The following is a 27796-nucleotide window of genomic DNA, read 5'->3' as shown; positions in this document are numbered from 1 at the left end:
TCGCGCCTGTACTGTCAAGTCACCCTGTACACAAAGAGTTAACCAATTATATCCTCGTTGTATGATAGACACCACGAATAGACAACCAAGCGAATATGTCCAGATTAACAAAAGACTTAACATATGAGAACCAAGGCATTTACCGCATGGTGTCTGGTTCCCACAACAGAGGCAGTTGGGTACATATCGCTGGTGAGAGGGGCTTCGATCTGATCAGGAGCAGCTGATGGAACCAAGTAGATCCTCGTTGTATGCCGGTAACGCTGCAGATACAACCCAAACATTTCCCAGTTAAAGGGCCGAACCTCACCCCAGATATTTGTCGCAGCGGTAGTCCATTCGTCAACGTAAGGGGTAGTGCTCTGAAGCCAATAAGCCATGGACTTGTTTCCTCCTAGGCGACTGTCCCTGAGATTGACATGCGCGATACATGATTAGGTATATTATGAATGCAGAGCTGACAACTAAAATAGTATTAGTACTTACTTGTGCACGTGTTCTGGCAAGTGTGGAATATCTGGAATCTCAGGCTCTTGATATAGACCGAACTGTCTCATCACCCTATGAAGAGACATCTCCTCAACCGTCACGTCGAACACCAACTTGGCCTTGTTCATCCAAAAGTGCCGATCTCTAGTGCACAATCCAGAAATCCCAACTGGGTACCTCGATGATATAGCCTGAGGCGAGTATGGCTCCCAAATAACTTGATCCTCGTGCAAACTATCAAACTGTGCCATGAAGGACGGGTAGCATCCCCTAACCTGAGTATGCGCAAACCGTCTCTGTGCATGACAACAAAATAAGCATTTGTAATACTATTGAATGGCAAGAAATAATTGAATTAATTGTTACTTAATATAAAAGTACCTCTCGCCGTGTCCAAACAGATCCCATAGTAGGTAAGCCGCCGATAGCAGGCACATAAGTCCCAGCTAAGTCCTCCAAACCAAAAGGTTTATCAACGTAGACATAGGGTCGTCCAATAGGGAATCTCTCGTATGTGTTGGGGAACGTTGTAGAAAACAAAAAAAAAATTCCTACGGTTTCACCAAGATCCATCTATGAGTTCATCTAGCAACGAGCGATTGGATGCATCTACGTACCTTGAAGATCGCGAGCGGAAGCGTTCAAAGAACGGGGATGAGGGAGTCGTACTCGACGTGATTCGAATCACCGAAGATCCTAGCACCGAACGGACGGCACCTCAGACTTCAGCACACGTACGGTCAGCGTGACGTCTCCTTCTTCTTGATCCAGCAAGAGGGAAGGAGAGGTTGAGGAAGATGGCTCCAGCAGCAGCACGACGGCGTGGTGGTGATGGAGCTGCAGTACTCCGGCAGGGCTTCGCCAAGCACTATGGAGGAGGAGGAGGTGTTGGAGAGGGAGAGGGAGGCACCAAAGATCAAGGTAAGAAGTCCTCCATCTCCCCACTATATATAGGAGGGCCAAGGGGGGGGGCGCCGGCCCTAGGAGATCTAATCTCCTAGGGTGGTGCGGCCAAGGGGAGGAATCCCTCCTCCCCAAGGCACCTAGGAGGTGCCTTCCCCTCCTAGGACTCTTCCTCCTTGAGACCCTAGGCGCATGGGCCTCTTGGGGCTGGTGCCCTTGGCCCATGTAGGCCAAGGCGCACCCCCTACAGCCCATGTGGCCCCCCGGGACAGGTGGCCCCACCCGGTGGACCCCCGGGACCCTTCCGGTGGTCCCGGTACAATACCGATGACCCCGAAACTTGTCCCGATGGCCGAAACAGGACTTCCCATATATAAATCTTTACCTCCAGACCATTACGGAACTCCTCGTGACGTCCAGGATCTCATCCGGGACTCCGAACAACATTCGGGTTACTGCATATACATATCCCTACAACCCTAGCGTCACCGAACCTTAAGTGTGTAGACCCTACGGGTTCGGGAGACATGTAGACATGACCGAGATCGCTCTTCAGTCAATAACCAACAGCGGGATCTGGATACCCATGTTGGCTCCCACATGCTCCTCGATGATCTCATCGGATGAACCACGATGTCGAGGATTCAAGCAACCCCGTATACAATTCCCTTTGTCAATCGGTATGTTACTTGCCCGAGATTCGATCGTCGGTATCCCAATACCTCGTTCAATCTCGTTACCGGCAAGTCACTTTACTCGTACCGTAATGCATGATCCCGTGACCAGACACTTGGTCACTTTGAGCTCATTATGATGATGCATTACCGAGTGGGCCCAGTGATACCTCTCCGTCATACGGAGTGACAAATCCCAGTCTTGATCCGTGTCAACCCAACAGACACTTTCGGAGATACCCGTAGTATACCTTTATAGTCACCCAGTTACGTTGTGACGTTTGGCACACCCAAAGCACTCCTACGGTATCCGGGAGTTACACGATCTCATGGTCTAAGGAAAAGATACTTGACATTGGAAAACTCTAGCAAACGAACTATACGATCTTATGCTATGTTTAGGATTGGGTCTTGTCCATCACATCATTCTCCTAATGATGTGATATCGTTATCAATGACATCCAATGTCCATAGTCAGGAAACCATGACTATCTGTTGATCAACGAGCTAGTCAACTAGAGGCTTACTAGGGACATGTTGGTGTCTATTATTCACACATGTATTACGATTTCCGGATAATACAATTATAGCATGAATAAAGACAATTATCATGAACAAGGAAATATAATAATAATACTTTTATTATTGCCTCTAGGGCATATTTCCAACAGTCTCCCACTTGCACTAGAGTCAATAATCTAGTTACATTGTGATGAATCGAACACCCATGGAATTCTGGTGTTGATCATGTTTTGCTCTAGGGAGAGGTTTAGTCAACGGATCTGCTACATTCAGGTCCGTATGTACTTTACAAATATCTATGTCTCCATCTTGAACATTTTCACGGATGGAGTTGAAGCGACGCTTGATGTGCCTTGTCTTCTTGTGAAACCTGGGCTCCTTGGCAAGAGCAATAGCTCCAGTGTTGTCACAGAAGAGCTTGATCGGCCCCGACGCATTGGGTGTGACTCCTAGGTCGGTGATGAACTCCTTCACCCAAATTTCTTCATGCGCTGCCTCCGAGGCTGCCATGTACTCCGCTTCACATGTAGATCCCGCCACGACGCTCTGCTTGCAACTGCACCCGCTTACTGCCCCACCATTCAAAATATACACATATCCGGTTTGTGACTTAGAGTCATCCAGATCTGTGTCGAAGCTAGCATCGACGTAACCCTTTACGATGAGCTCTTCGTCACCTCCATAAACGAGAAACATTTCCTTAGTCCTTTTCAGGTACTTCAGGATATTCTTGACCGCTGTCCAGTGTTCCTTGCCGGGATTACTTTGGTACCTTCCTACCAAACTTACGACAAGGTTTACATCAGGTCTGGTACACAGCATGGCATACATAATAGAACCTATGGCTGAGGCATAGGGGATGACATTCATCTCTTTTATATCTTCTGCCGTGGTCGAACATTGAGCCGAGCTCAATTTCACACCTTGTAACACAGGCAAGAACCCCTTCTTAGAATGATCCATATTGAATTTCTTCAATATCTTATCAAGGTATGTGCTTTGTGAAAGACCTATGAGGCGTCTCGATCTATCTCTATAGATCTTGATGCCTAATATATAAGCAGCTTCTCCAAGGTCCTTCATTGAAAAACCTTTATTCAAGTAGGCCTTAATGCTGTCCAAGAGTTCTATATCATTTCCCATCAAAAGTATGTCATCTACATATAATATGAGAAATGCTACAGAGCTCCCACTCACTTTCTTGTAAACACAGGCTTCTCCATAAGTCTGTGTAAACCCAAACACTTTGATCATCTCATCAAAGCGAATGTTCCAACTCCGAGATGCTTGCACCAGCCCATAAATCGAGCGTTGGAGCTTGCACACCTTGTCAGCATTCTTAGGATCGACAAAACCTTCCGGCTGCATCATATACAATTCTTCCTTAAGGAAACCATTAAGGAATGCCGTTTTGACGTCCATTTGCCATATTTCATAATCATAGAATGCGGCAATTGCTAACATGATTCGGACGGACTTTAGCTTCGCTACCGGTGAGAAAGTCTCATCGTAGTCAACCCCTTGAACTTGTCGATAACCCTTAGTGACAAGCCGAGCTTTATAGATGGTCACATTACCATCCGCGTCTGTCTTCTTCTTAACGATCCATTTATTTTCTATGGCTCGCCGCTCAACGGGCAAGTCAGTCAAAGTCCATACTTCGTTTTTCATACATGGATCCTATCTCGGATTTCATGGCTTCTAGCCATTTGTCGGAATCCGGGCCCGCCATCGCTTCTTCATAGTTCGAAGGTTCACCGTTGTCTAACAACATGATTTCCAAGACAGGGTTGCCGTACCACTCTGGTGCGGAACGTGTCCTTGTGGACCTTCGAATTTCAGTAGGAGCTTGATCAGAAGTATCTTGATCAACATCATTAACTTCCTCTCTAGTCGGTGCAGGCACCTCAGGAACATTTTCTTGAGTTGCGCCATTTTCCGGTTCAAGAGGTAATACTTCATCAAGTTCTACTTTCCTCCCACTTACTTCTTTCGAGAGAAACTCTTTCTCTAGAAAGGACCCATTCTTGGCAACAAAGATCTTGCCTTCGGATCTGAGGTAGAAGGTATACCTAATAGTTTCTTTAGGGTATCCTATGAAGACGCATTTTTCTGACTTGGGTTCGAGCTTTTCAGGTTGAAGTTTCCTGACATCAGCATCGCATCCCCAAACTTTTAGAAATGACAGCTTAGGTTTCTTCCCAAACCATAATTCAAACGGTGTCGTCTCAACGGATTTCGACGGAGCCCTATTTAAAGTGAATGCGGCAGTCTCTAAAGCATACCCCCAAAAAGATAACGGTAAATCGGCAAGAGACATCATAGATCGCACCATATCTAATAGAGTGCGATTACGACGTTCGGACACACCATTACGCTGAGGTGTTCCAGGCGGCGTGAGTTGTGAAACTATTCCACATTTTCTTAAGTGTGTGCCAAACTCGTGACTCAAGTATTCTCCTCCACGATCTGATCGCAGGAACTTGATTTTCCTGTCACATTGATTCTCAACCTCACTCTGAAATTCCTTGAACTTTTCAAAGGTCTCAGACTTGTGTTTCATTAAGTAGACATACCCATATCTACTCAAGTCATCAGTGAGGGTGAGAACATAACGATAGCCACCGCGAGCCTCAACACTCATTGGACCGCACACATCAAACCTTTGGAAACGTGATTTTCTCATCACATAAGATCCAGGAGACTTGGACCCTCCGTCAAGAAAGCCACGAGGTGGTCACGAGGGTGGAGGGCGCCCCCCTAGGGCGCGCCCCCCTGCCCCGTGGGCCCCTCGAAGCTCCACCGACGTACTTCTTCCTCCCATATATATCCACGTATCCCCAAACGATCAGAACAGGAGCTAAAAACCTAATTCCACCGCCGCAACTTTCTGTATCCACGAGATCCCATCTTGGGGCCTGATCCGGAGCTCCGCCGGAGGAGGCATCGATCACGGAGGGCTTCTACATCATCATCCAAGCCCCTCCGATGAAGTGTGAATAGTTTACTTCAGACCTACGGGTCCATAGTTAGTAGCTAGATGGCTTCTTCTCTCTTTTTGGATCTCAATACAATGTTCTCCCCCTCTCTCGTGGAGATCTATTCGATGTAATCTTCTTTTTGCGGTGTGTTTGTTGAGACCGATGAATTGTGGGTTTATGATCCAGTCTATCTATGAATAATATTTGAATCTTCTCTAAATTCTTTTATGTATGATTGGTTATCTTTGCAAGTCTCTTCAAATTATCAGTTTGGTTTGGCCTACTAGATTGGTTGTTCTTGCCATGGGAGAAGTGCTTAGCTTTGGGTTCAATCTTGCAGTGTCCTTTCCCAGTGATAGAAGGGGCAGCAAGGCACGTGTTGTATTGTTGCCATCGAGGATAACAAGATGGGTTTTTTATCATATTGCATGAAACTATCCCTCTACATCATGTCATCTTGCTTAAGGTGTTACTCTGTTTTTAACTTAATACTCTAGATGCATGCTAGATAGCGATCGATGAGTGGAGTAATAGTAGTAGATGCAGAATCGTTTCGGTCTACTTGTCTCGGATGTGATGCCTATATACATGATCATACCTAGATATTCTCATAACTATGCTCAATTCTGTCAATTGCTCAACAATAATTTGTTCACCCACCGTAGAATACTTATGCTCTTGAGAGAAGCCACTAGTGAAACCTATGGCCCCCGGGTCTCTTTCTCATCATATCAATCTCCATTACTTTATTATTGCTTTGCTTTTACTTTGCTTTTACTTTTTACTTTGCATCTCTATACCAAAAATACCAAAAATATTATTTATCATCTCTATCAGATCTCACTTTCGTAAGTGACCGTGAAGGGATTGACAACCCCTAAGCGCGTTGGTAGCATTGAGCTATTGTTTTTGTGTAGGTACGAGGGACTCGAGCGTAGCCTCCTACTGGATTGATACCTTGGTTCTCAAAAACTGTGGGAAATACTTACGCTACTTTGCTGCATCATCCCTTCCTCTTCGGGGAAATCCAACGCAGTGCTCAAGAGGTAGCACTATCGTCCTCGGGAATATCAAGAATAACAAAGTCAGTTAAAATAGTGACGTTTGGAACTACAACAGGCACATCCTCACAAATACCGACAGGTATAGCAGTTGATTTATCAGTCATTTGCAAAGGTATTTCAGTAGGTGTCAACTTATTCAAATCAAGTCTACGATATAAATAGAAAGGCATAACACTAACACCGGCTCCAAGATCACATAAAGCAGTTTTAACATAGTTTATTTTAATGGAGCATGGTATAGTGGGTACTCCTGGATCTCCAAGTTTCTTTGGTATTTGATAACCCACAAGTATACGGGATCGCAACAGTTTTCGATAAGTAAGAGTGTCGAACCCAACGAGGAGCTAAAGGTAGAACAAATATTCTCTCAAGTTCTATCGACCACCGATACAACTCTACGCACACTTGATGTTCACTTTACCTAGAACAAGTATGAAACTAGAAGTACTTTGTAGGTGTTGTTGGATAGGTTTGCAAGATAATAAAGAGTACGTAAATAAAAAGTAGGGGCTGTTTAGATAAAGAAACAATAAAGTAAATATAGCGAGTGTGGAAAAGTGGTGGTAGGAGTTGCGAAATTGCCCCTTAAGCAATTGACTACTTTACTAGACTGATAGCAAGTATTATGTGGGAGAGGCCACTGCTAGCATGTCATCCCTGACTTGGAATTCTATGCACTTATGATTGGAACTATTAGCAAGCATCCGCAACTACTAACATTCATTAAGGTAACACCCAACCATAACATTAAGATATATTGGTCCCCCTTCAATCCCGTATGCATCAATTTCTATGCTAGGTTGAAGCTTCTGTCACTCTTGCCCTCCAATACATAGTCCTATCAACATACAACTAGCCCTAGGGTGTGATCCACACGCGCAATCATATGATGGGCACCAAAGGACAGCAACATAACCACAAGCAAATTAAATCAATCATAGCAATTCATCAACCACCGATAGGACAACGAAAATCTACTCAGACATCATAGGATGGCAACACATCATTGGATAATAATATGAAGCATAAAGCACCATGTTCAAGTAGAGGGTACAGCGGGTTGCGGGAGAGTGGACCGCTGTAGATAGAGGGGGGGGGGGGAAGGTGATGGAGATGTTGGTGAAGATGGCGGAGGTGTTGGTGTAGATCGCGGTGATGATGATGGCCCCCGGTGGCACTCCGGTGCCACCGAAAGCGAGGGGGAGAGAGAGCCCCCCTCCTTGTTCTTCTTCTTCCTTGACCTCCTCCCTAGATGGGAGAAGGGTTTCCCCTTTGGCCCATGGCCTCCATGGCAAGGGAGGGGAGAGAGCCCCTCCGAGATTGGATCTGTCTCTCTGTCTCTTTCTGTTTCTGCGTTCTCTGATTCTTCCCTTTCACCGTTTCTTATATTCCCGGAGATCCGTAACTCCGATTGAGCTGAAATTTTGACACGATCTCTATCCGGAAATTAGCTTTCTTGCGGCGAAAGAAGGGCATCAACCACCTTACCGGGTGGCCATGAGGGTCTGGGGTGCGCCTGCCTCCCCAGGGCGCGCCCCCTACCTCGTGGGCCCCTCGAGCATCGTCTCGCGTGGATTCTTCTTCCCAAAATCATATATATTCCAAAAAAATCTCCGTCAGTTTTTATTCCATTTGGACTCTGTTTTATATGGATATTCTGCGAAACAAAAAACATGCAACAAACAGGAACTGGCACTGGGCACTGGATCAATATGTTAGTCCCAAAAACAGTATAAAAAGTTGCCAAAAGTATATGAAAGTTGTAGAATATTGGCATGGAACAATCAAAAATTATAGATACGATGGAGACATATCAGTATTCCACCCTTAAAAGTATAATTAGCAAGCATGGTGGAAATTTCAGCTTCTGATATCTTTCTTTTATTTGTAATAATATCTTTCATATATTTAGCATAAGGATTGGTTTTAAGCATATGAGTTAACCACATACGCAAAAAGATAGGTCTAATCATTTCAGCAAAGCGCTCAAAATCCTCATCATCCTTTTTCTTGGATGGTTTGGGAGGAAAAGGCATGGGTTTCTGAACCCATGGTTCTCTTTCTTTACCATGTTTCCTAGCAACAAAGTCTTTTTTATCATAACGTTGATTCTTTGATTGTGGGTTATCAAGATCAACAGCAGGTTCAATTTCTATGTCATTATCATTACTAGGTTGAGCATCATTATGAACATTATTATTAACATTATCATTAGTTTCTGGTTCATTACCAGATTGAGTTTCAGCATCAGAAATAGAAATATCATTTGGATTTTCAGGTGTTTCAACAATAGGATCACTAGAAGCATGCAAAGTCCTATCATTTTTATTTTTCTTGTTTTTAGAAGAACTAGGTGCGTCTAAATTATTTCTCTGAGAATCTTGCTCAATTCTCTTAGGATGGCCTTCAGGATACAAAGGTTCCTGAGTCATTCTACCAGTTCTAGTAGCCACTCTAACAACATTATCATTATATTTACTATTCAATTCATTGAGCAAATCATTTTGAGCTTTAAGTACTTGTTCTACTTGAGTGGTAACCATAGAAGCATGTTTACTAATAAGTTTAAGTTCACTTTTAACATTAGCTATATAATCACCCAAGTGTCCAAGCATATTTGAGTTGTATTTTAATTGTATACCAAAATAAGCATTAAAATCTTCTTGCTTAGCCATAAATTTATCAAACTCATCTAAGCATGGCTAGCAATTTTAGTAAATGGGATTACAGCTTTATCATATCTATAGAGAGAATTTACCTTTACTAGCTGTGTCGGGTTATCAAGACCATGAGTTTCTTCAATAGGTAAAGGATTAAGATTATATGTTTCTTCAACAGGCGGTAAATTAAGACCATGTATTTCTTCAATAGGAGGTAAATTCTTAACATCTTCAGCTTTAATACCTTTTTCTTTCATAGATTTCTTTGCCTCTTGCATATCTTCAGGACAGAGAAATAGAATACCCCTCTTCTTCGGAGTTGGTTTAGGAATAGGCTCAGGAATTGGCTCTGGAGGTGTCCAATTATTTTCATTTGTCAACACTATTCAATAGAATTTCAGCTTCATCCGGTGTTCTTTCCCTGAAAACAGAACCAGCACAACTATCTAGGTAATCTCTGGAGGCATCGGTTAGTCCATTATAAAAGATATCAAGTATTTCATTTTTCTTAAGAGGATGACCAGGCAAAGCATTAAGTAATTGGAGAAGCCTCCCCCAAGCTTGTGGGAGACTCTCTTCTTCAATTTGCACAAAATTATATATATATATACCTTAAAGCAGCTTGTTTCTCATGAGCAGGGAAATATTTAGCAGAGAAGTAATAAATCATATCCTATGGACTACGCACACAACCAGGATCAAGAGAATTAAACCATATCTTAGCATCACCCTTTAATGAGAACGGAAATATTTTAAGGATATAAAAGTAACGAGTTCTCTCATCTTTAGTAAACAGGGTTGCTATATCATTCAATTTAGTAAGATGTGCCACAACAATTTCAGGTTCATAACCATGAAAATGATCAGATTCAACCAACGTAATTATATCAGGATCAACAGAGAATTCATAATCCTTATTAGTAACAAAGATAGGTGAAGTAGCCAAAGTAGGGTCAGGTTTCATTCTATCATTTAGGGATTACTTACTCCATTTAGCTAATACTTTTTTAAGTTCAGTTCTATTTCTGCAAGCTAAAATAGCTAAAGAAGCATCTTGATCAAATACATAACCCTTAGGAATAGCAAGTGGTTTTTCATCATCACTTTCATCAGTATCATCAGATTCAATATTTTCAATTTCTCTAGCCCTAGCAAGTTGTTCATCAAGAAAAGCACTAAGTGACATAGTAGTATCAGGCATAGAGGTAGTTTCATCATAAGTATCATGCATAGCAGAAGTGGCATCATCAATAACATGCGACATATCAGAACGAATAGCAGAAGCAGGTGTAGGTGTCGCAAGCTTACTCAAAATAGAAGGTGAATCAAGTGCAGAGCTAGATGGCAGTTCCTTACCTCCCCTCGTAGTTGAGGGATAGATCTTGGTTTTTGGATCTCTCAAGTTCTTCATAATGATAAGCAGATATATATCCCAAGTGACTCAAAGAATAGAGCTATGCTCCCCGGCAACGGCGCCAGAAAATGGTCTTGATAACCCACAAGTATAGGGGATCGCAACAATTTTCGAGGGTAAAGTATTCAACCCAAATTTATCGATTCGACACAAGGGGAGCCAAAGAATATTCTCAAGTATTAGCAGCTGAGTTGTCAATTCAACCACACATGGAAACTTAATATCTGCAGCAAACTATTTAGTAGCAAAGTAATATGATAGTAGTGGTAACGGTAGCAAAAGGTAACAGTAATAAAAGTAATGTTTTTCGTATTTTGTAGTGATGATAGCAATAGCAACGGAAAAGTAAATAAGCAGAGAACAATATATGGAAAGCTCGTAGGCAATGGATCAGTGATGGAGAATTATGCCGGATGCGGTTCATCATGTAACAGTCATAACCTAGAGTGACACGGAACTAGCTCTAGTTCATTGATATAATGTAGGCATGTATTCCGAATATAGTCATACGTGCTTATGGAAAAGAACTTGCATGACATCTTTTGTCCTACCCTCCCATGGCAGCGGGGTCCTTACGGAAACTAAGGGATATTAAGGCATCCTTTTAATAGAGTACCGGAATAAAGCATTAACACATGGTGAATACATGAACTCCTCAAACTACGGTCATCACCGGTAAGTATCCCAATTATTGTCACTTCGGGGTTAACAGATCATAACACATAATAGGTGACTATAGACTTGCAAGATAGGATCAAGAACACTCATATATTGATGAAAACATAATAGGTTCAGATCTGAAATCATGGCACTCGGGCCCTAGTGACAAGCATTAAGCATAGCAAAGTCATAGCAACATCAATCTCAGAACATAGTGGATACTAGGGATCAAACCCTAACAAAACTAACTCAATTACATGATAGATCCCATCCAACCCATCACCGTCCAGCAAGCCTACGATGGAATTACCCACGCACGGCGGTGAGCATCACGAAATTGGTGATGGAGGATGGTTGATGATGACGATGGCGACGGATTCCCCTCTCCAGAGCCCCGAACGAACTCCAGATCAGCCCTCCCGAGAGGTTTTAGGGCTTGGCGGCGGCTCCGTATCGTAAAACGCGATGATTTCTTCTCTCTGGTTTTTTTCTCATCAAAACTCAATATATGGAGGTGGAGTTGGAGTCGGAGACGCAACAGGGGGCCCACGAGGTAGGGGGCGCTCCCCCATCCTCGTGGCAAGACGGTGGGCCCCCTGGCCTTCATCTTTGGCAGATATTTTTCTTATTTTCTGAAAAGTGTCTCCGTGAAGTTTCAGGTCATTCCGAGAACGTTTGCTCCTGCACATAAATAACACCATGGTAATTCTGCTAAAAACAGCGTCAGTCCGGGTTAGTTTCATTCAAATCATGCAAGTTAGAGTCCAAAACAAGGGCAAAAGTGTTTGGAAAAGTAGATACGTTGGAGACGTATCAGTCCGCGCCTCTTCTACTTGGAGACGGTCGACCGAGGAGGACGCCTCGATCGACGAGACCCCGCCACCTGCAGCGGCTGCGGACACCCCCGCGGATCCCACAGCGACGGCCTTCGTCGTCTCCCTCCACGCCCTCGCCGGCATCCGTGACGAGCGGACCATGCTGTTGCCGGTGCTCATACAGGGCGAGCAGCTCGTGGCCTTGGTGGATACCGGCTCCACCCATAACTTCCTGCCTGCGGCGACCATGCGTCGTCTAGCACTTCCGTCGACAGGCAAGGAGCGCCTGCGGGTCACCGTGGCGAACGGCGATCGCCTCCAGTGTCATGGGCTAGCACGCGACGTTCCCATCTCCATCGGCGGCGAAAACTTCTCCATTACCTGTGCCGGGATCGACCTGGGCTGCTTCGACTTCATCCTTGGTGTGGATTTTCTACGAACCCTCGGTCCCATCCTTTGGGACTTCGACGCACTGACGATGACGTTCTGGCGGATGGACCACCGTATCCGGTGGGACGACCTTGGGAGCGCCGCGCCAGCCGTGCCCCAGCTCCAGATGGCCACTGCGTCCGCGGAGGCCGACCACCCCCTCCTGGATTCTCTTCTGCAGCAGCAGCACGACATCTTCAACGAGCCGCGGGGCCTTCCACCCGCCCGGGTATACGATCATCGGATCCACCTCTTGCCGGGCTCCACCCCGGTGGCGGTTCGGCCTTACCGCTACCCTCAGCTGCAGAAGGATGAGTTGGAGCGCCAATGTGCACTCATGTTGGCCGCCGGCATTATCCGGATATCCACATCACCCTTCACCGCGCCGGTGCTTCTCGTCCGCAAGGCGGACGACACGTGGTGCTTCTGTTGGGGAACGTTGCAGAAAACAAAAATTTTCCCACTCGTTTCACCAAGATCATCTAGGAGTTCATCTAGCAACGAGTCATTGGATGCATCTACATACCTTTGTAGATGGCGCACGGAAGCGTTCGAAAGAACGGTGATGATGTAGTCCTACACGACGTACGGACGGCACCTCTGCGTTCAACACACGTACGGGACGGGAGACGTCTCCTCCTTCTTGATCCAGCAAGGGGAAAGGAGAGGTTGATGAAGATCCAGCAGCACGACGGCGTGGTGGTGGATGCAGGGCGTCACAGTAGCAGGGCTTCGCCTATACTACGAGAGAGAGACGTAACGGGGAGAGAGGGAGGCGCCAGGGGCTGGTGTATGAAATCCCTCCTCTCCCCCACTATATATAGGAGGGCCAAGGGGGGGGTGGTGCGCAGCCTAGGAGATCTGATCTCCTAGGTGCGGCGGCCAGGGGGAGGATTCCCTCCCCCCCAAGGCACCTAAAGGTGCCTTCCACCACTTGGACTCCTCCCCCATGGAAACCCTAGGCGCATGGGCCTAGTAGGGCTGGTGCCCTTGGCCCATGTAGGCCAAGGCGCACCCCCTACCGCCCATGTGCCCCCCCGGGACAGGTGGCCCCACCCGGTGGGCCCCCGGGACCCCTCCGGTGGTCCCGGTACAATACCGATAACCCCGAAACTTGTCCCGATGGCCGAAACAGCACTTCCTATATATAATTCTTTACCTCCGGACCATTCCGGAACTCCTCGTGACGTCCGGGATCTCATCCAGGACTCCGAACAACATTCGGGTTTCTGCATATACATATCTTCACAACCCTAGCGTCACCGAACCTTAAGTGTGTAGACCCTACGGGTTCGGGAGACAAGCAGACATGACCGAGACGACTCTCCGGTCAATAACCAACAGCGGGATCTGGATACCCATGTTGGCTCCCACATGCTCCACGATGATCTCATCGGATGAACCACGATGTCGAGGATTCAATCAACCCCGTATGCAATTCCCTTTGTCAATCGATATGTTACTTGCCCGAGATTCGATCATCGGTATCCCAATACCTCGTTCAATCTCGTTACCGGCAAGTCACTTTACTCGTACCGTAATGCATGATCCCGTGACCAGACACTTGGTCACTTTGAGCTCATTATGATGATGCATTACCGAGTGGGCCCTGTGATACCTCTCCGTCATACGGAGTGACAAATCCCAGTCTTGATCCATGTCAACCCAACAGACACTTTCGGAGATACCCGTAGTCTACCTTTATAGTCACCCAATTACGTTGTGACGTTTGGCATACCCAAAGCACTCCTACGGTATCCGGGAGTTACACGATCTCATGGTCTAAGGAAAAGATACTTTGACATTGGAAAACTCTAGCAAACGAACTATACGATCTTGTGCTATGTTTAGGATTGGGTCTAGTCCATCACATCATTCTCCTAATGATGTGACCTCGTTATCAATGACATCCAATGTCCATAGTCAGGAAACCATGACTATATGTTGATCAACGAGCTAGTCAACTAGAGGCTTACTAGGGACATGTTGGTGTCTGTTATTCACACATGTATTACGATTTCCGGATAATACAATTATAGCATGAATAAAGACAATTATCATGAACAAGGAAATATAATAATAATGCTTTTATTATTGCCTCTAGGGCATATTTCCAACAGTCTCCCACTTGCACTAGAGTCAATAATCTAGTTACATTGTGATGAATCGAACACCCATGGAATTCTGGTGTTGATCATGTTTTGCTCTAGGGAGAGGTTTAGTCAACGGATCTGCTACATTCAGGTCCGTATGTACTTTACAAATATCTATGTCTCCATCTTGAACATTTTCACGGATGGAGTTGAAGCGACGCTTGATGTGCCTTGTCTTCTTGTGAAACCTGGGCTCCTTGGCAAGAGCAATAGCTCCAGTGTTGTCACAGAAGAGCTTGATCGGCCCCGACGCATTGGGTGTGACTCCTAGGTCGGTGATGAACTCCTTCACCCAAATTTCTTCATGCGCTGCCTCCGAGGCTGCCATGTACTCCGCTTCACATGTAGATCCCGCCACGACGCTCTGCTTGCAACTGCACCCGCTTACTGCCCCACCATTCAAAATATACACATATCCGGTTTGTGACTTAGAGTCATCCAGATCTGTGTCGAAGCTAGCATCGACGTAACCCTTTACGATGAGCTCTTCGTCACCTCCATAAACGAGAAACATTTCCTTAGTCCTTTTCAGGTACTTCAGGATATTCTTGACCGCTGTCCAGTGTTCCTTGCCGGGATTACTTTGGTACCTTCCTACCAAACTTACGACAAGGTTTACATCAGGTCTGGTACACAGCATGGCATACATAATAGAACCTATGGCTGAGGCATAGGGGATGACATTCATCTCTTTTATATCTTCTGCCGTGGTCGAACATTGAGCCGAGCTCAATTTCACACCTTGTAACACAGGCAAGAACCCCTTCTTAGAATGATCCATATTGAATTTCTTCAATATCTTATCAAGGTATGTGCTTTGTGAAAGACCTATGAGGCGTCTCGATCTATCTCTATAGATCTTGATGCCTAATATATAAGCAGCTTCTCCAAGGTCCTTCATTGAAAAACCTTTATTCAAGTAGGCCTTAATGCTGTCCAAGAGTTCTATATCATTTCCCATCAAAAGTATGTCATCTACATATAATATGAGAAATGCTACAGAGCTCCCACTCACTTTCTTGTAAACACAGGCTTCTCCATAAGTCTGTGTAAACCCAAACACTTTGATCATCTCATCAAAGCGAATGTTCCAACTCCGAGATGCTTGCACCAGCCCATAAATCGAGCGTTGGAGCTTGCACACCTTGTCAGCATTCTTAGGATCGACAAAACCTTCCGGCTGCATCATATACAATTCTTCCTTAAGGAAACCATTAAGGAATGCCGTTTTGACGTCCATTTGCCATATCTCATAATCATAGAATGCGGCAATTGCTAACATGATTCGGACGGACTTTAGCTTCGCTACCGGTGAGAAAGTCTCATTGTAGTCAACCCCTTGAACTTGTCGATAACCCTTAGCGACAAGCCGAGCTTTATAGATGGTCACATTACCATCCGCGTCTGTCTTCTTCTTAAAGATCCATTTATTCTCTATGGCTCGCCGTTCAACGGGCAAGTCAGTCAAAGTCCATACTTCGTTTTCATACATGGATCCTATCTCGGATTTCATGGCTTCTAGCCATTTGTCGGAATCCGGGCCCGCCATCGCTTCTTCATAGTTCGAAGGTTCACCGTTGTCTAACAACATGATTTCCAAGACAGGGTTGCCGTACCACTCTGGTGCGGAACGTGTCCTTGTGGACCTTCGAATCTCAGTAGGAGCTTGATCAGAAGTATCTTGATCATTATCATTAACTTCCTCTCTAGTCGGTGCAGGCACCTCAGGAACATTTTCTTGAGTTGCGCCATTTGCCGGTTCAAGAGTTAATACTTCATCAAGCTCTACTTTCCTCCCACTTACTTCTTTCGAGAGAAACTCTTTCTCTAGAAAGGACCCATTCTTGGCAACAAAGATCTTGCCTTCGGATCTGAGGTAGAAGGTGTACCCAATAGTTTCTTTTGGGTATCCTATGAAGACGCATTTTTCCGACTTGGGTTCGAGCTTCTCAGGTTGAAGTTTCTTCACATAAGCATCGCATCCCCAAACTTTTAGAAATGACAGCTTAGGTTTCTTCCCAAACCATAATTCATACGGTGTCGTCTCAACGGATTTCGACGGAGCCCTATTTAAAGTGAATGCGGCAGTCTCTAAAGCATAGCCCCAAAAAGATAGCGGTAAATCAGTAAGAGACATCATAGACCGCACCATATCCAATAGAGTGCGATTACGACGTTCGGACACACCGTTACGTTGAGGTGTTCCAGGCGGCGTGAGTTGTGAAACTATTCCACATTTTCTTAAGTGTGTACCAAATTCGTGACTCAAGTATTCTCCTCCACGATCTGATCATAGAAACTTGATTTTCCTGTCACGTTGATTCTCAACCTCACTCTGAAATTCCTTGAACTTTTCAAAGGTTTCAGACTTGTGTTTCATTAAGTAGACATACCCATATCTACTTAAGTCATCAATGAGGGTGAGAACATAACGATAGCCACCGCGAGCCTCAACACTCATTGGACCGCACACATCAGTATGTATGATTTCCAATAAGTCGGTTGCTCGCTCCATTGTTCCTGAGAACAGAGTCTTGGTCATTTTACCCATGAGGCATGGTTCGCACGTGTCAAATGATTCGTAATCAAGAGACTCTAAAAGTCCATCAGCATGGAGCTTCTTCATGCGTTTGACACCTATGTGACCAAGGCGGCAGTGCCACAAGTACGTGGGACTATCATTATCAACCTTACATCTTTTGGTACTCACACTATGAATATGTGTAGCATTACACTCGAGATTCATTAAGAATAAACCATTCACCATCGGAGCATGACCATAAAACATATCTCTCATATAAATAGAACAACCATTATTCTCGGATTTAAATGAGTAGCCATCTCGTATTAAACGAGATCCTGATACAATGTTCATGCTCAAACTTGGCACTAAATAACAATTATTGAGGTTCAAAACTAATCCCATAGGTAAATGTAGAGGTAGCGTGCCGACGGCGATCACATCGACTTTGGAACCATTCCCGACGCGCATCGTCACCTCGTCCTTCGCCAGTCTCCGCTTATTCCGCAGCTCCTGCTTTGAGTTACAAATGTGAGCAACTACACCGGTATCAAATACCCAGGAGCTACTACGAGTACTGGTAAGGTACACATCAATTACATGTATATCACATATACCTTTCGTTTTGCCGGCCTTCTTGTCCGCTAAGTATTTGGGGCAGTTCCGCTTCCAGTGACCACTTTCCTTGCAATAAAAGCACTCAGTCTCGGGCTTGGGTCCATTCTTTGGCTTCTTCCCGGCAGCTTGCTTGCCGGGCGCGGCAACTCCCTTGCCGTCTTTCTTGAAGGTTTTCTTACCCTTGCCTTTCTTGAACTTAGTGGTTTTATTCACCATCAACACTTGACGTTCCTTTTTGACTTCTACCTCTGCTGATTTCAGCATTGCAAATACTTCAGGAATGGTCTTTTCCATCCCCTGCATATTGAAGTTCATCACAAAGCTCTTGTAGCTCGGTGGAAGCGACTGAAGGATTCTGTCAATGACCGCGTCATCCGGGAGATTAACTCCCGGCTGAGTCAAGCGGTTATGCAACCCAGACATTTTGAGTATGTGCTCACTGACAGAACTATTTTCCTCCATCTTACAGCTGAAGAATTTGTCGGAGACTTCATATCTCTCGACCCGGGCATGATCTTGGAAAACCATTTTCAGCTCTTCGAACATCTCATATGCTCCGTGTCTCTCCAAACATTTTTGGAGCCCCGGCTCTAAGCTGTAAAGCATGCCGCACTGAACGAGGGAGTAGTCATCGGTACGTGCCTGCCAAGCGTTCATAACGTCTTGTTCTGCAGGGAGAACAGGTGCGTCACCCAGCGGTGCTTGTAGGACATAATCTTTCTTGGCAGCTATGAGGATGATCCTCAGGTTCTGGACCCAGTCCGTATAGTTGCTGCCATCGTCTTTCAGCTTGGTTTTCTCTAGGAACGCATTGAAGTTGAGGACTACGTTGGCCATTTGATCTACAAGACATATTGTAAATATTTTAGACTAAGTTCATGATAATTAAGTTCATCTAATCAAATTATTCAATGAACTCCCACTTAGATAGACATCCCTCCTGTCATCTAAGTATAACATGATCCGAGTTAACTAGGCCGTGTCCGATCATCACGTGAGACGGACTAGTCAACGTCGGTGAACATCTTCATGTTGATCGTATCTTCTATACGACTCATGCTCGACCTTTCGGTCTTCTGTGTTCCGAGGCCATGTATGTACACATGCTAGGCTCATCAAGTCAACCTAAGTGTTTTGCACGTGTAAATCTGTCTTACACCCGTTGTATGTGAATGTTAGAATCTATCACACCCGATCATCACGTGGTGCTTCGAAACAACGAACTGTCGCAACGGTGCACAGTTAGGGGGAACACTTTCTTGAAATTATTATGAGGGATCATCTTATTTACTACCGTCGTTCTAAGCAAACAAGATGAAAAACATGATAAACATCACATGCAATCAAATAATAATAGTTACATGATATGGCCAATATCACATAGCTCCTTTGATCTCCATCTTGGGGCTCCATGATCATCTTGTCACCGGCATGACACCATGATCTCCATCATTGTGTCTCCATGAAGTTGCTCGCCAACTATTACTTCTACTACTATGGCTAACGCGTTTAGCAAAAAAGTAAAGTAATTTACATGGCGTTTCTCAATGACATGCAGGTCATACAAAAAATAAAGACAACTCCTATGGCTCCTGCCGGTTGTCATACTCATCGACATGCAAGTCGTGATTCCTATTACAATAGCATGAACATCTCATACATTACATATAGATCATTCATCATTCATCACAACTTTGGCCATATCATATCACAAAGCACTTGCTGCAAAAACAAGTTAGACGTCCTCTAATTGTTGTTGCAAGTTTTACGTGGCTGAAGTAGGGTTCTAGCAAGAACGTTTTCTTACCTACGTGAAAGCCACAACGTGATTTGTCAACTTCTATTTACCCTTCATAAGGACCCTTTTCATCGAATCCGCTCCAACTAGAGTAGGAGAGACAGACGCCCGCCAGCCACCTTATGCAACTTGTGCATGTTAGTCGGTGGAACCGGTCTCACGTAAGCGTACGTGTAAGGTTGGTCCGGGCCGCTTCATCCCACAATACCTTTGAAGCAAGATAAGACTGGTAGCGGCAAGAAAGTTGACAACATCAACGCCCACAACAAATTGTGTTCTACTCGTGCAAGAGAACTACGCATAGACCTAGCTCATGATGCCACTGTTGGGGAACGTTGCAGAAAACAAAACAAAATTCCTACGGTTTCACCAAGATCCATCTATGAGTTCATCTAGCAACGAGTGATTGGATGCATCTACGTACCTTGTAGATCGCGAGTGGAAGCGTTCAAAGAACGGGGATGAGGGAGTCGTACTCGACGTGATTCGAATCACCGAAGATCCTAGCACCGAATGGACGGCACCTCCGCGTTCAACACACGTACGGTCAGCGTGAAGTCTCCTTCTTCTTGATCCAGCAAGAGGGAAGGAGAGGTTGAGGAAGATGGCTCCAGCAGCAGCACGACGGCGTGGTGGTGATGGAGCTGCAGTACTCCGGCAGGGCTTCGCCAAGCACTATGGAGGAGGAGGAGGTGTTGGAGAGGGAGAGGGAGGCACCAAAGATCAAGGTAAGAAGTCCTCCATCTCCCCACTATATATAGGAGGGCCAAGGGGGAGGCGCCGGCCCTAGGAGATCTAATCTCCTAGGGTGGTGCGGCCAAGGGGAGGAATCCCTCCTCCCCAAGGCACCTAGGAGGTGCCTTCCCCTCCTAGGACTCTTCCTCCTTGAAACCCTAGGCGCATGGGCCTCTTGGGGCTGGTTCCCTTGGCCCATGTAGGCCAAGGCGCCCCCCCTACAGACCATGTGGCCCCCGGGACAGGTGGCCCCACCCGGTGGACCCCCGGGACCCTTCCGGTGGTCCCGGTACAATACCGATGACCCCGAAACTTGTCCCGATGGCCGAAACAGGACTTCCCATATATAAATCTTTACCTCCGGACCATTACGGAACTCCTCGTGACGTCCGGGATCTCATTCGGGACTCCGAACAACATTCGGGTTACTACATATACATATCCCTACAACCCTAGCGTCACTGAACCTTAAGTGTGTAGACCCTATGGGTTCGGGAGACATGTAGACATGACCGAGATCGCTCTCCGGTCAATAACCAACAGCGGGATCTGGATACCCATGTTGGCTCCCACATGCTCCTCGATGATCTCATCGGATGAACCACGATGTCGAGGATTCAAACAACCCCGTATACAATTCCCTTTGTCAATCGGTATGTTACTTGCCCGAGATTCGATCGTCGGTATCCCAATACCTCGTTCAATCTCGTTACCGGCAAGTCACTTTACTCGTACCGTAATGCATGATCCCGTGACCAGACACTTGGTCACTTTGAGCTCATTATGATGATGCATTACCGAGTGGGCCCAGTGATACCTCTCCGTCATACGGAGTGACAAATCCCAGTCTTGATCCGTGTCAACCCAACAGACACTTTCAGAGATACCCGTAGTATACCTTTATAGTCACCCAGTTACGTTGTGACGTTTGGCACACCCAAAGCACTCCTACGGTATCCGGGAGTTACACGATCTCATGGTCTAAGGAAAAGATACTTGACATTGGAAAACTCTAGCAAACGAACTATACGATCTTATGCTATGTTTAGGATTGGGTCTTGTCCATCACATCATTCTCCTAATGATGTGATCTCGTTATCAATGACATCCAATGTCCATAGTCAGGAAACCATGACTATCTGTTGATCAACGAGCTAGTCAACTAGAGGCTTACTAGGGACATGTTGGTGTCTATTATTCACACATGTATTACGATTTCCGGATAATACAATTATAGCATGAATAAAGACAATTATCATGAACAAGGAAATATAATAATAATGCTTTTATTATTGCCTCTAGGGCATATTTCCAACAGTATGACCAGAGCTGCAACAATAATGGACATCCAACAAGACTAGATTTTCTAGACTTCAACAAGCAAGCTTTGCACAGGCCTCTGTATGTAGCCGCTAACACAGCAGAACCAAAACTCCTCTGTAGAATATCCGCAGGGCAACGTGCGTCAGCTATATCTCGTGCAATACCGATGAGTCGTGCATCGACAGTGGTCACGTGGTTCTCCGTAAACATTGTCTTGCCGAGCAGCCAAAGAATATATGCCTCTAGGGACCGGTCAATCTGTGCCTCCGACAACTGAACGCCGGGATGTCCTAACGAGACAATCTACATAGAAACGTAATAATTGTATGAACATCGGACAACTAAAAAACAACATTTGTTTAAGTGGCGGTGATGGTTACCTGAAACTGGCTCAACCATCTAAAAAGAGGTCCATGAGGATCGTTGTCTATGGCCCTAGCAGTCGGGACCGCAGCCAAAAAATGGGTCTGCATCGCTGCTTGCCACCCAGATTCTGCCTCTAAGGGACCTATGGCAGCACCGGCCAGAGGTAATCCCAACAAGTAAGACACATCCTGTAAAGTAGGCGCCATCTCTCCCCAGGGAAAGTGAAACGTATGTGTCTCTGGTCTCCATCTATCTACTAAGCAGGTAAGGAGTGACTTGTCGTAAGAGAAACGTTTCACTTGCCTCTTGTGTAACTGCAATGGTTCACCTGCCTTATCTAAGTCCGGACCATCAACCCACTCATCCAATGTACACTCAACCAGCCGTGCCAAGGGTAGAAGTCCAGCCCAACTTAACCTACAAAATAAAGAGATTGTTAGCGGTTATGAAAAGTATGTCAAACATAGTAAGTCATTATATGGACTCCATTATATGCACACATACCTATCAATCCATTAATCGTGTATCAGCCAGTTAGTCTTTGGGGTACGAGTGACCAACACGTCTAAGTTGTTGCCCGCTTCCGTAAGGGCTCCCCAGTGCTTTCTATCGATGTTACCATTAAGCAACGGATACGAAGACATATCTGCAATTCAAACAACAAATATCAGGTGCAAATAAAACATAGTACGGCATATTACAAATTATAAGATAGTTCTGACATATTACGAATTAAAACATAGTCCTGACATATTACATATTAAAACATAGTCCTGACATATTACAAATTAAAACATAGTCCTGACATATTACAAATTAAAACATAGTTCTGCCATATTACATATTAAAACGTAGTCCTGACATATTACATATTAAAACCCACTACGACACATTATATAACTTGTGAGTTATTTCTTCCTCGTCCGCCCCTTCGGCCTCGACTGCCACGACCACGTCCGCCTCTTGCTCCTGTTGTCGCAGCCATCGATGTGGAAGCACTCGTCGATGCGGAAGCACCATCTTTGTTCAGGTCGGGACAATATTTCATACTATGCCCATAAGACGCGCATAACAAACATTGTCTGGTTGCTCCACCAGCTTCAGACTGGTCCATATCGTTCTGGATGCGGCGGGCCTTTCATCTGCCCCTACTTGTTCGCCGAAGGTCTGGATGCGGGATGTATAATCTCTCACCGTCGTTTACCTTGTTGAAATTGCCGACGACTCTAAACCCTGTCATCTCGCATGTCCAGGTGTTGAGCACTGCCTCTTTTAAATAGTATGGGGACACGAAGGATATAGCATCCAACTCAATCTAGCCACAGGCAGCCAACACATGAGAGCAAGGTAGGTGCAACAACTTCGGTTTGTTGCATGTACACTCACACGTTGGATAAAATTCCGTTCCAATTTTTACCTCGTGTGTCTTCACCTCATTTCCAGAACCAAAACCATCGGTAGGAAGCTGAACCTCATACCTCCTTTCTTGATTCCCTATGAGTCTAACAGTGTGCTTCTTTGCTTTCTCTATCTTTTTTGCCATGTATTCCATGACAGGGCTACAATAAGGTGTGTTCTGATTATCTTCAATATGCTTCTTTGCTAACTTATGCCTTTCTCTGAAATATCTCAAAGTGCCATGGAATACAGCCTCCACAATAGCTGTGAGTGGCAATGCTCTATTCCCTCTCAGCACAAAGTTATACACCTCTGCAAGATTAGTTGTCATGTGGCCATACCTAGCTCCATGTGTGTCATGCAGAAAAGACCAATTGATTGGAGGCTCTTTCTCTATCCACTCAGAAAAATTCTTTATTGCCCTTCCCTTCTTTCTCTTAGTATTAGGAGGGTCAATTGCTGGCAAGTCACAAAGACCTATTGGCTCCTCTAGCTCCGCGATGAGTGCTGCTAATTTAACCTGATCTTCTTCCATTTTCTTCCTCGCACGGACCTGCTTCTTAGTAAACTCATCTAGTTTTGACCAAATAAATTCGTATTTGCACTGCTGGCTCTGCTTGCATAATTTTTTGAACAAGTTCATCAACCGCTTGTTCTTGAATTGTGAGAAAAAATTAGCCCCAAGATGGCGCATGCACCACTGGCTCTGCAAGTCCCTCCAAGGTGTTGGTTCGTCATCTGTTGGATTACGAAGTGTCTTCACGGCCTTCAATATAACAGCATGTCTGTCATGAATGACACACACGTTTGGTCGGTCCTTCATGATGGCAATTTTCACTTGGCGGAAGAACCATACCCAGCTGAGAAAGTTCTCACCCTCCACAAATGCCATGGCAAGTGGGATGATTTGATTGTTCCCGTCCACACCAATAGCAGTCAGGATTTGCCCTCTATACTGACCGGTCAGGAATGTACCATCCACAAACATAACAGGAGGACAATGCCGGAAAGCTTCGATGCACATAGCAAAAGAGAAGAACACTCGTTTCAACACCTTGAAATCTGGTATACTCAGCAACCTCATGTGTTGTACGTTCACATAAGTGCCGAGATTCCTCTCCTTTAGTATGCCCAGGAGACGGACAACATTATCATATGAGTCGAAGAACGTCCCAAACCTTTCCTCCATAGCCTTCTGCTTAGCCCTCCAAGCCTTCCCATAAGGAATGACATAATTCCATCTGACCTTCACTGCTGTCTGGATGTGTTTTGCTTCCATATCTTTCTTCTCTACTATCTCAGTATACATGAGTTGCGCAATGAGACTTGAAGTCAGGTTCGGATGCTTGACCAGCAGGTTCTTCCTCACACAATTATGTGGGACGACAATGGTGACAACCCAGTGGATGTCATACTTCGGCACGTGCCCGTGCACCTTCCCAGGACAACCTGTTACAACACATTTCACGGTATAGTTTGTTGGACTTGATATGTGTGTCCGGAAAACCCTCTGCGTAGACATAGCCCACTTTATCACCGCATACTTCAATTTTTTCTTTGTATCAAACATAGCCCCTATCTGTACTTGGTTCAGATTATACTGCCATGGAGTCTCATGGCCATCGTTGACCGTAAGGCCGGTGGATATGTCCTGCTCCCATGCAGAAGGAATCGGTACCTCCACTTCATCCTCAGAATTTTCAGAATCCAGTTCCTCCACCAATCCATCCTCGTCCTCTTCCTCCATCACCCTCTGCATTTCATCCCCTTCCTCATCCCCATCAGCAATACCAGAACCAGCTAATATTATCGACTGGCTACTCTGCCCAGTATCAGGACCACAAACATTGTGTGGCACGTAGTCTAACTCTTTCTCGGGTTGCCTAGCATCCACATCTTGTGGCTGTGACCCGGATAAAACAATCTCGTTAGCCACTTCACTGCCTTGGCCGGGTTCATACCCCTTGTGGAGTTGTACGATATTCTCCTCCTTCGGCACAGGTTGCACAAGTGCATATGGATGGATTCTTCGGTCTCGGCACCGTCTTAACAAGGACAACCAATGCTGGCTCCTATCTACCGGCATCAACTCCCACTTGACATTTTTACAAGATTTGGTCCACAATGCATGAATACTGACGGAACATACTTCAGGATCCAGCCCGAAACTAGTTGTCAACCAGTACTTCAATTGTCTAATGTCCAGTCTGTCCGGGTCTGCTAGTGTCATGACGCCATTTTTAAACTCGCTAAGATCAACCCCCAACTCATTATATCGAACATTACGAGCGCCGTAGTAAACATTCAGATTTACTGATTCAGACATTTTCACCTGTCAGACATTGCCATCTTCTCATTAATCACAACGAACACTAATATTATCCGCTACACTAACTAAAATCCGCTAAAATGCCACCACATACAAATTAACACTAACACAATTTTTATTATCCCCTAAACTAACACAATCATTATTATTCTGCTACACTAACACAATTATTACTCCGCTAAAATGCCACCACATACAAACTAACACTACAATTCGCAATATAATTTATCTACGCTAACTAAACTATGCAACTCAGAGAAAATTTGTGAGGAGATGATTATACCTTAGCGGAGGTGCTTGCACCACCAAACAACGACAGCACCACCGCCGCCCCTCGACAACCGGAGGTTCAACTCCAGTCACCCCCAAGCTGCACCTCCTCCTCCACAGCTGCTGCTCCCCCACAACTCCTGCTCCTCCTCATCAACACCTCCTGCCCAACCGCATCTCCTCCTCCCCACCATGGCTCCTCCTCCCCACCATGGCTACTCCTCCCCAAACGCACAGAAAACTATCCCATAGCAAAAAAAACACCGTAGGCCGTTTGAGATTGCTACAATCTACCGATTCAGTGGCTTAGATGTGAAAATGGGTGGCAAACGGAGGAGATCAGCTAGGGGTGGTGAGGTACAGAGAAGAAACGAGAGAGAGAAAGAAGAACAGAGGCGCACAGGCGAGAGGAAGGAGACGCCGCGTGGTGCCTTATCCGGCACTTTTCGGCCGATGCGTGGCCGAAAGTACTTCGGCCGTTGCCTGGCCGAAAAGGCCCACTTCGGTCGGCCCCAGGCCAAAGCTACTATTTTCGGCCATACTTCCACCGACGGCCCAGCTAGGCGTGTCTTCGGTCAACCGCTGGCCGAAAAGCCCATTTCGGCCAAGCTGCGACCGAAAAGTGCCACTTCGGCCAACACCTGGCCGATGGGCTACTAGTTTTTTTTTTTTGCATTACGTGCTATAGTTCTCGAAAATGCTATATAATATATCATAGTTTTGAAAAAAAATCTTCAATCCAGCCACTCATTGAGGGCAAGATCCTCCTCCACGGTCTCCAACGCATAATGATGATCCTGCTCCATGCCCACCATCTGCTCCTCCTTCCTTGAGAGCGGCACCCAGTCTGTTCACATGAGGAAGCGACTTGGGGGCGTGGAGTAAGGTGGAAGGGTGGATGTGAGGTGTATGGTGGCAAAATGTGGCAAGGCGGGGGAGGTGAACTATTGGGACATGGCGACGACCATTTTATAGCCGTGGGCGGCGAAGGGAAAATATGGCGAACTACGGATAGTTGGCATGTGGCGACCATTGTTAATTGGCATGTTTCTTGGTGCCATGGGCGTCTGTCCGTCTACCCATTGATAGAGAAAGAAGATGGACCGTGCAGGCGGTTGAGAGAGAGATGAAACTTTCCACCCACACAACACAAACGATTGACGGATGGCACACACTCTATACCAACGCCCACAACCTCCATATATGGAGGCCCGCAACCTCGATATGGAGCAACCTCCACAAAGTATGACGATCGAAAGCCATATGACAACGGTGCTAAATTACTATCTTGATTCATTTGACATTTAATATGGCGATCAGAGATATATACTTCCCGCAAAAAAGAAAAAAGCAGCAAGAACAAACACTTAACGTTTTGCGTGTTAATTAAGCTTCCTAGACAAAAAGAGCACACACAACTCCTCTTAGAAACGACTTGAAAGGAGAAGGGTTAATATACGCCCTGATTATACACCGACCTAGCCATCTGCATTTACCTGGGCTGTGTAAGATGGCAACACCGCCATTAATTAATTAGCGTACGATGAACATAAACAAATCTCGCTAGCGTTACGTTGACACCTCCGTGCCGTGGACGTTGCCCACACGCGTCGTCCCAGCGGGAATGGCCTCAAGTAAGCTAAGCTAGGGGACACAAAGCGCAGTCGCAGAGGC

At 45.6% G+C, this 27796-nt stretch overlaps 1 protein-coding gene across 1 annotated transcript; it reads right to left on the bottom strand.

Annotated features, from left to right (window-relative positions):
• Positions 1–394: 394 nt before the first annotated feature.
• Positions 395–25849, bottom strand: LOC147966120 (uncharacterized). Its single transcript, XM_087527114.1, has 2 exons — positions 24077–25849; positions 395–457 (listed from the first exon to the last, which is right to left on the bottom strand). The coding sequence occupies exons 1-2, from the start codon at positions 25847–25849 to the stop codon at positions 395–397; spliced, it is 1836 nt and encodes a 611-aa protein (XP_087383240.1).
• Between the last annotated feature and the right edge of the window lie 1947 nt (positions 25850–27796).

This window comes from Triticum urartu, chromosome 6A (assembly GCF_056163025.1).
Source record: "Triticum urartu cultivar PI428250 chromosome 6A, HENAU_Tu73, whole genome shotgun sequence".
In the NCBI taxonomy this organism is placed as follows: Eukaryota; Viridiplantae; Streptophyta; class Magnoliopsida; order Poales; family Poaceae; genus Triticum; species Triticum urartu.
The sequence above is the reverse complement of the archived record's forward strand: the minus strand, read 5'-3'. Positions and strand labels throughout refer to the sequence as shown.

What these genes read in the sequence shown, in the direction of transcription:
- LOC147966120 (XM_087527114.1), bottom strand. Translation starts at nt 25,849, where the DNA reads ATGTCTGAATCAGTAAATCTGAATGTTTACTACGGCGCTCGTAATGTT. An exon ending in ATGAGTTTACTAAGAAGCAG is followed by an intron (nt 458 to 24,076) that starts GTCCGTGCGAGG and finishes TTTAGTTGTCAG; the next exon opens with CTCTGCATTCATAATATACC.